Source organism: Alligator sinensis, unplaced genomic scaffold (assembly GCF_000455745.1).
Source record: "Alligator sinensis unplaced genomic scaffold, ASM45574v1 scaffold169_1, whole genome shotgun sequence".
Taxonomy (NCBI): domain Eukaryota; kingdom Metazoa; phylum Chordata; order Crocodylia; family Alligatoridae; genus Alligator; species Alligator sinensis.
The window spans coordinates 1,731,901-1,741,821 of NW_005841924.1; the positions used below are offsets into that span (position 1 = coordinate 1,731,901).

The 9,921-nt window shown below is 45.1% G+C and overlaps 1 protein-coding gene across 3 annotated transcripts in view; it reads left to right on the plus strand.

The window, feature by feature from the left end:
- Window positions 1-9,921, plus strand: part of GATB (glutamyl-tRNA amidotransferase subunit B) — a 69,959-nt gene that overhangs the window by 48,818 nt on the left and 11,220 nt on the right. For all 3 annotated transcript variants that reach the window (XM_006019170.3, XM_025198527.1, XM_025198526.1), the window contains 2 exons: window positions 6,599-6,732; window positions 7,183-7,261. In XM_006019170.3, coding sequence (XP_006019232.1) covers window positions 6,599-6,732; window positions 7,183-7,261 — 213 coding nt within the window. The remainder of the gene's footprint in view (window positions 1-6,598; window positions 6,733-7,182; window positions 7,262-9,921) is intronic.

The following is a 9,921-nucleotide window of genomic DNA, read 5'->3' on the forward strand; positions in this document are numbered from 1 at the left end:
AACCAGGTGAGGCAGCTGCTAACAGATACTCAGGAAAAAGCCAATCTCAATGACTACTTTGTGTTTGTCTTCCATCAGCCCAGTGGGATTACCCTGCCTGACAAAAGACAGGATCACGAGGGGAAGGGTGAACCTGCTCTCACCATTACCACTGATCTCGTAAGGGAACATCTTAAGAGGCTGGACACTCACAAATCAGCCGGCCCAGATGGAATGCACCCAAGAGTGCTAGATATTCGAGAACTCATGGTGCTCGGGCAAGGTGCCTGACAATTAGAAGAGGTCCAATGTGGTGCCTGTAGTGAGCCAGTACAGGGTGCTCCTGCGCTGAGCCACCCACCTCACTGCACCCGACCACCTTCTAGGCTCCAAGTGCCTCCCTAGGGGTGCCTCACGTCTGGCTGACCCCTATCCTGGAGCACACCTGCTAGCCTGGGGGTATTGCTGTCACCACCCAGGGACAGGCTTGATCCTGGCATGGTGCTCCCTCGGAAACACAGGCCTAGTAGCCCTTGAGGGTACTTGACTCACTTCAAGAACTTGGGATGCTTCCCTTAGTCAGAAACGCAAGTAGTGGTCTCCCTTAGTCAGCCGAACCAAGGAGACCCCCAAGGCATAATCTGGACCCACTCCCAATAAGTCTCCCATGCTAGGTACAAAGGAGAACTTTATTGGTTATAAGGAGTAGGGTTGGAATAGGGTACAGAGTTGAGTAGTATCAGAGAAATTACTTACATAGCCCTTATGACCTCATTTACCTGGTCCAATGGAGGCTAGCACCTGTTGACTGCCAGCCCACCATTTTGAAATGCATCACTGGTTGCTGGGCAGACTGGCAGCTCTAACCCACTAGGGAGCCCAAGCCCCTCACCCAGGTATGTGATGCCAGTCACGTAGGCAGAGGGAGCAGGTTTCCTCCCTCCCTCAGGAATGTGTCCAACTCAGGTTACCTAAAGAGATAGGGTAGGGTGTGTACCCTCTGCAAGGCCCATACTAACCAAATTGTCACAGAGCAGAGTTTTTGGGGAGAAATAGAAGTGGCCACAGTGTCTATCTTCAAGAAAGGGAGAAATTAAGAGTTTGGTGTCATTGGCGAACTTGGCCAGTCTGCTTCTGATTATCTAGGCCACAATTTCACAACTTTTCCATGAAGATATCATGGGACACCAGGTCAAAGGCTTTCTTGAAGTCCAAGAATATGATATCCACCTCTTCTCCTTTGTCCAGGTGATGCGTCACCTGGTCATAGAAGGAAATCAGGTTGGTCAGACAAGATCTACTCACCACAAAGCTGTGTTGGGTCTCTCTTAGAATATTACCTAGACAATTTCACAGTCTGATGGCTGGGGAGCTGGCTCCATGGATGGACCCAGTGTGATAGTTGATGGAACCAAATGAACTTGGTGTGCTGTAACCAGTGGTATCCCCCAGGGCTCTGTTCTGTGCTCTTCAATGTGTTTATAAATGATCTGGACTCGAGTGTTACAAGCGGACTGGCTAAGTTTGCTGACAACACCAAACTATGGGGAAGTGCAGCCACCCTAGAGGATAGGCTGGCAATCCAGGCCGACCTCAACAGGCTTACAAGGTGGACAGATCAAAACCTGATGGCATTCAACACAGAAATGCAAGGTGCACCGCCTTGGGAGAGAGAACCCACGCCATACTTATAGGCTCGGCAGTGTTACACTAGCTAGCATTGTGTCCGAAAAAGACTTGGGGTCGTAACTGATCACAAAATGAACATGAGCCACCAATGTGATGCCGCAGCCGGCAACGCAAACAAAACTGTCCTGCGTTTTCTGATGCATCTTGAACAAGACCCAGGAAGTCATCCTCCCACTTTATTCAGCCTTGGTGAAACCACAGCTGGAATACTGTGTCCAGTTCTGGGCTCTGCAATTCAGAAAGGATATGGAAAAGCTCGAGAGAGTCCATAGGAGAGCCACGTGAACGATTAGAGGACAAGAGAGCAGGCCTTATGAGGAGAGGCTGGCAGACATGGCACTCTTGAGCCTGGAGGAGCATAGGCTCAAGGGTGATTTTGTGTCAGTCTATAAATATATAAGGAGTATGCACCAGGAACTGGGAGAACAGCTGTTTACCAGAGCACCCCATGGGAAGACTATGTCCAGCTGTCACAAACTCTTGGAGAGCCGTTTTAAGCTGGACATAAGGAAAAACTTCTTTACTGTCCAAGTCCCCAGGGCCTGGAATAAACTCCCCACCCAGAGGTGGTTCAGGCACCTACTCTGGATTCCTTTAAGAAATACTTGGATGCCTATCTTGCTGGGATCATTTGACTGCTGCTGACTGCCTGCCCTTTGGGCAGGGGGCTGGATCCAATGATCTTGCAAGGTCCCTTCCACCCTAATATCTATGAAATAATTAAAGCACTGAGGAACCGTCCATAACAAGCGCAGCACTGAAATTGTGAAATTCCATTTGTTCTTCTGTGAAGATTAAAATATATTCAGGATCAAGTGAGACAGCAATCATTCCCATAGACCAGAACATTACAGCTTCTATGTTGGTTTTAGGCTGGGAAATTGTTTCCAGGGACAGTCCTTGCATTAACTACTGAGGTATTTTAAATGCCAAGTACTTCTTTCAGTATGTGGCCAGTGAAACAGCTTCTGTAAGGCAGGTAAGTATCCAAAATACCATTTGGCTTGAGTTATCCAATAATTGGTAGTAGAATAAACTTACTTTAGATTATGCCCTCTGGATTTTCTACCCATATTTCCATTGCAGTGGATTCTGCTTTATAGAATTGCTGGTTAATAGAATCAGCTGCTTATTTGAATCAATATGGGAAAGCCAAAACCATCTGTATATTGCATGTAAAAATAATTCATAGTAGAATCATAATTTTCAGTTTTTGGAATCATTTTACTGAAGAAGCCTGGGGATTTTGCAGTTTTGTGAGGAGCCCTCTGCAGGCTGGCAGAGTTCCAGGAGGGTGGAGGGGGGTCAGGCAAGGGGTGCCATGTGCATGTACATGCACCTGGCCCCAGGCAGCCTGGAGAGCAGCTGCTGCAGGTAAGTTGTGTTGGGGGTGGGGATTGCATGAACTACCCTTTGTTATGGGCCTGGATGAACTCCTTTGAAATTGAGGCCCCCATAAGGAGGGAGGGCTGGGGCCCAGCGGGGAGTGGGATAGAGCTGTGGGTTGCTTGTCCATGGAGCGGGAGCCAGGCTGGAGCTCCCTTGTGGTGCATGCACAGTAGCTTTGAGGGGCGCAACCCTGTCCCACTGCCCTCGCTGCCCACGCCCATCTCCACCCCCACTCCACACAGATCGGGGGGCGCAGGACCCCCCCTTCCCTTCTGGGAGTGCATGCCACGCCAAGGAGCTGGCCCCGCCCCTTGTGCCTGAGCCTGCAGCAGGCAGCGGCAGGTGAGGAGTCAGGCTCAGCTCCACTGCAGCAGGCACTGCCTACTGCCAGGGGAAGGGGGCTGCAGACCTGGGTCCCTGGCCCCATAGCCCTGGCAGCTGGGGGCCCCCTCCAGCGGGGCACTGGGGGAGGAATAAGTATGTGTTCTTAAAAAAAAAAAAAAAAAAAAGCAGGTCTCCTTTTAATGGAATCAGCCAGTTAATAGAATCAAATCACCAATTCCCAAAGTGATTCCAATATGAGGAATCCACTGAATTTGAATTGCATCTTGGGTTTTTTTAGCCTTAAGCATATGAAGAATTTTCTGTTAATTTGTAGGACATTGTCACTTTAATTTTAATAGTTAAGCTCTGCATCTGGGAACTTTGGTCCTCTTCTCTCCATTCTTGCAGACTTTTTTGAGTGGCTAGAAATGCAGAGCAAAAGGACCTAATTGATGTGGTTGGAAAATTGGAAGTGGTGGTGAAAGTTGACTCTTAATAAGTAAGGATAAGAGCAAAGATATTTGGCAAAAGTTACACACTGGATTTTATATCAAAGGCAACACAGCTTAATATTGGACCCCTGTGCCTGAGACATTCCCTAGGCTGACACATTCTACCCGAGATAAATATTCCCAGTGTAAGTCATAGGATGACATTGGCATGCTGTCTGAAATTCATTTGGCTTGAGAAAAGTTGACCAAATGCACAACAAATCCAAATTAACTTGCAGCTGTAGGGTAGGCAAGACTGTATGAAAAGTGAAGGCTGATCAAGTCTTCCCAGTCTCATTGTTCCTGATATTTTTCCCTTTCTTTAATAAGGAAAATATTCCATTCCTATCGCACAGAATTGAATCTGGTTCAAGTTTTTTTGTTAAAAGCAAATGCAAGATTTCTTTTGCTAATTCCAGACTGACATTACATTATTGGGTTTCTTCCCTCATCAGGTAAAGCCAAAATTGGCCATATTTCCAGATAGGCACAATTCATGCATATTCATGCACAAAAGCAGTACATGTGGGCTTGATTACTTTTGTCCATGTGTGTGCATTTTTACATGCATATTTGCTCTTGCCACTTTAAAAATGTGTAGTTGCTGTTAAGAAGGGACATGAATACTGGCTCACTGTTTCCAGACTGAGCTAAATGGACAGTGTTGCCCTGGAAGTTAACCCATCAAATTAAGCCTTAGAATATGAAGTCCATTGTTCTTGGGATAATGACTCCTGAGGGGAATTAAAAATTACAGTATTTATTAAGGGATAACTTCAATTTCATAAGTCTACTTAACAAGCACATAGTTCTTTGTTATCAAAGTGCAGTACAAATATTAATCAGCACATTACCTCTTTGCACTGGGGAGGATGCTGCTTTGAGGTTCTGTCTGTGCTGCTTTATATTAATGTTTATGTTCGTGTGTGTGTTGGCTCTTGAAGCTATATTTTCAATTCACCAAACAAAAGCTCTAGCCTTCCCGTAGTTATTGTGGTTATTGTGGTTGGGTCTCTGGTGGAGGGAAAAGCCACATGTGGGGTGTTTTTTTTATAAGACCCCGTGGTTGGGTAGTTGAGCTGTTTAAAAGGCATGGAGAAGTTACAAACACCAATACCAACACCAAGATATGTGGTTTTACCTGATGGATGGTTTTCACCTTTTTTGATTACTGGGGGATTACTAGTTTTAAGTTTTATAAGAATTGTAGCAACAAAAGCAAATAAGTATTAGACATGAAAAGACAACAAAGTTAAATAAGTTATTTGAGGCCACAGGGCCAGTGGGTGAGCCAGGATGAGAAGGTGAGTATGTGTGTCCCAGTTTTTTGCTCACTTCAGTAAACCATATTATCTTTCATGGTAAAGGCAGAAAGCCTCAACATTCTCACTTGCACCAGTTTTACAACATTCTAACTCTGTTGATTTCAGTGGAGTTACTATTATCTAAGCAACTTTTAATTAAAGAGAGGAGTTGGCCTGGAGCTTTCTCCTTGCTTCCAGGAACAACACTGCATCGACAGCAAAAGAGAGAAGGAAGGACTGAAGGATGAGAGTGCCATTTTACATTGTCCTTTGGGGGTCCCCAAATTTTGTTTTTTTGGCCTACTTTGGAATGAAAACAAAACCTAGCAATTTCATGAGAGAGTGCTGTGGTTGAAATGTCTGGATTTGGAACGAGAAGGTCAGGGGTCTGATTGTGCAAATAAGTGCCGTCTCTGGTCAGAACCTATCATAAAGCCCTCAGCCCCAGGAAACTTTACTGAAATCAGTGTGGATATGCAAAAAGTTTCAGAAAATGCACGTAGTCGCATGTTCTAAAGGTATCACCCGAAGAAATCCCTGCCTCTCTTCTAATACACGATCAGAATTAATTTTATGGGCTAGATTATTTCCTAGTAACTTCTAAGAGCAGACTTTTTGTTTGTGGATGTTTCATTATACACCACAAAGTTATTAGCTTGCTGAATTCAGGTTCCTCCCTGGAAAATCCCTGTTTTGCTATATCCTGAGTCTCAGGAAAGTCTGCTATGTGACATGCTACAGTTACTGATCCATCATTCTCTCTCTGATAAAGCACTATAGCATCCATCAGACCCTGCTATATCTATTTCTCTAAAAACAATCTCAGACTTCATGTTCACTTAAAATTGAATCTCTGTCCCCCCAATGCAATACATATCCAATGCTGAAGGCCTTTATCACAGGAGTTTAGAAAAAGACTAGAAAAATAAAAACTTGGTTTTATAGTCTGACCTATCCAAATCACTCAGGGACAGAAACAAGCTCATCTCATTCCAGCAGCCCCAAATGTGTGCAAGATCAAGCATGAGGTATTTTCAGGTGGTTTCAAAAAATCTTTTCTTAGTAAAACATAGCATGCTGTTTCTCACAAGTCACTGCACCAGAAGGATAGGTATTCGAGAAGAGGTCTCTCTACCTGCCTAGAGTGAGGCAGCTTCTCCCTGTACACTACTGTCAGGAAAACGTTCTTAATAAGTTTGCATGTTTAATGTAATTTCTTTTAGCTTGAAGTCTGACTGAGAGCTCTGGTGTGTGTATTCTCTCCCATAATGGCGATTGTTCACTGTCATCCTACTGCACAGATCGTTTACCTTGGGACTGACTAGAGGACACTACCCACTGAATATGCATGTGTAACACAACTAAAATAGTAATTTTTTCACTTTGCTGACATTGATGCATCAAATTCTGTTTTCTTAATAGAATGAAGATGGATTAATGGAGCTCTTTGAAGATGTGGTGAGAAAAACCCAGATGAATCCAAAGAAAGTGATTGGATGGGTTATAAGTGAGCTGCTTGGTCATTTAAAACAATACGACCTTACAGTCAAGGAGAGGTGAAGCTCTCTATGTTAACTTGAGTAAAATGAAATGACCATATTCTCACACTCAGGCTCGGACCATTGTCAGTAGTGCCCTGTAACTTTAGTGCCAACTCCTAATTTGTTATCCACCCCTGGATTTAACGTTATTCTGAAAAGTGTCTGGTGCTGCTTTTTGGACCCTAGAGCTTTGTGGTGTCCTTTTAATGAACTACTACATATCTTCCAGAGAAGAGAAACCTTTAGTTAACTAACACCAGGTTTCCATTTCTGTTGTCTGAAAGGCAAAACATAGTAAGCTGACCAAAAATACATTATATCTTCAAAAGCTTCATGGACATAGAGTATATCACCTAGTCTTTGTGTAAATGACTTTCTTTTACTTAAATGACCAGATGCCATAGAGATGTTGAACTATGCCTTATTTTTCAAGCGAGTTCTCATCTCACCCATTTTTTTTTCTAGTCCAGTCAATTCTGTCTCTTTGGCTGACCTTCTGAATCTCCTAGAGAGAGGAGTCATTTCTTCTTCAGCAGCCAAACAGGTGAGTGCTTTTATTGGGTGTAGTAAATCTCATAAATCTACTGCATACTGTCATTTCACACACAATCTCAATTTAAAATCCACAGTATTGCCAAACTGATTTCATGTTTAATGCATCAAACATGTGAGTCTTTAAATGGAGTGTGTGTGTGCGCGCGTTTGAAGGTTAGGTATTAAGATTGACCTAAAGCAAACCCTAGATTAAATGCACCTGAACTTTAGACAGTTTGGATTTAACACAACTGACACACAGTCCTTAAAACCAAACCTGAACTTCAGGAAAGTTAAAATTAGGGGTGCACCGATAACAATTTTTTGGGCCAATACTGATGGCCAATTATTAATGAGCCATATTGGCCAATGCTGATCCAGTTGCTGATATGGAAGCCCAGTAGCTTGGAGAGCAGTATCTAGCTGTTAAGTCTTTTTTTTTCTTGGGGGGGGGGGAAGCATTGTGTTGGGGAGGCAGATCAAGGTCCCCACAGTGAGGCAGGGAGTGGAGCTGGGGCAGGCGCTGCCCAGCTGGAGTGGGATGGAGCAGTGAGTAGCTTGTCTGGCTGGTGTAGGTGCCTCACTCCCACCCCTGCGGGTGCAAGGGCTGGGGCACAATTCATTATAGGGCTCCGCAGGCCAGATGAAAGTGCTTGGTGGGCTGGATCTGGCCCATGGCCCATATTTTGCCCACCCCAATCTAGATCCAAATGAGATTGGTCCAGTTTCTAGTGAGTAGTCAGTGGGTTCTTGGTGTGCGATTCCCTAATCTCAGTAGGAGGCTAAGCTGTAAGAGGTAACACATCAAAAGTATATTATATTTTTTTAATGTCAGTGAATGGAAAAGGATAACATGCAGCTGTGATTGTTCATAAAGAAATACATGGATTTCATCTTCCTTGTAAGACCATGTGCCACATGCTGATAGAAGAGGGTGTTTGGAGAAGCCCCTTTTGCTGAGTCTGCACTCTGTCATCATAGCTACTCTGATATAGCTATTGAGGCAGGACCCCTGTAGTACAGACGAGCCCCCAAGCGGAAAGACCAGTCTTGAACCCTTTGAGCCAATGACATCCTCTACTTAGCTAAGTATTATAGGAAGAACCAGCTTCTCCTCCTATGTCCAGTAACACCTGGTTAGGTCAACCTCCCAAAGTTAAGATGAGATCTAAGAAACTGTGCTAAGAGATTCGTCTTGACAACTACCATAAGTAATAAGAATTGTGATTATTTGTAGTCCTGGAGGGTATCTGCCACAGATGTGGGTTTTACTATGCTGGGCAGTGTACTGGCACAACAGAAATAGAGAGGTACTTCTGAACTAAGATTAAATATACAAGATGGGTGCAATGACCATGGGAGCGTACCATAACAATGAGATAGTGGAGATAAGTGGGTGTCTTGTGACCATTGCCTAATTATTATCAAGTGTTATGGTAAGCCTCTGGGAAGAGCAGAGTATTTTTTGTATGGAAGGATTTGACAAAGTGTTATGAAGTTGCTTCACAGCCATTTGTGGGGGCTCCTCCCAAATGGGCTGTGTCAGCATAGGTGAGAAGTAAAGGTCCTTGGTTGAAAATTTTAGCAAGTAGATGTCCAGCACAGCACTATTGGCTGATAGAGGCAGGTTCGTGCAACATTATAATAATATTATTTATACAGTCCCAGGAGAGCTGGAAAAATGGCCTTAGATTCTGCAGATCTGGAGAAACCAGTGTGTGTGTGTGTGTGTGTGTGTGTGAGAGATCTTTCTAATACTACATAATAAATTCACTACATTATTTTGAATAACTCATTATTCTGAGTTCTCCCTTTCTCTTTCTGGGTTCTTATGCAAATTTCTGCCTCTAAAATTAAGAGGTGCACCGATACATCAGTCCATATTGTATCGGCACCGATAAAAGGAAAATTGACGTTATCAGTAATCGGCTTTTTTTGGCTGATGCAGCCTATTAATGTTACTGGTTAAATGCCGTGTGTATGTGTGCAGCTGCAGCATGCATGCAGCCAGCCCAGCAGCCTGGAGACCAGTGTCTGGCTGGTAAGTCGTGGGGGGCAGATCGAAGGTACCACGGTGAGGGAGAGAGTAAAGCTGGGGCTGGGGAGGTGCTGCCTAGCCGGGGCAGAGGGCGGGGCATGGGATGGAGCCACAAGCAGTTGCGGGGGGCGAGTCCTGCTGCTGTGCACACCCCTGGGGGGGCACATGCCCCCCGATCTGTGTGCAGAGTGAGGGCAAGCTACTGCTGCTGGCGGGGGCAGACCTGGGCTCTTCCCGGTGGAGGGGGTTGGGCCAGAGCTGGATTTGGGGTGGGCGGTGCTGGTGCGGGGAGGGCTACAAGGTGGTCTACAGCCACTGCAAAATTCACCATAGACCCTCTCCCAGCGCTGCCACCACATGCCCCAAGCCCAGCCCCACCATGGAAAGAGCCCGGCATTGCCCCTGACTCCTGTCACAACCCAGTGATTTTTGGTGCCTCGGCACTATGGAATTTCCTAGCCACATGAGAGCTCCTTTGCATGGCAGAGTGTTCTGCTGCAATTAAGAGCCTGCGTACAGGAGAGTTCCCGCCAATTTGCAGTTTCCTTTGCAGGATGCATTTCTTCTTTGCAGCACAGAAATGCACGGTGCAAAGAGTTCCCGCTATTCGGATGCAAATTTGTGCCCCGCTA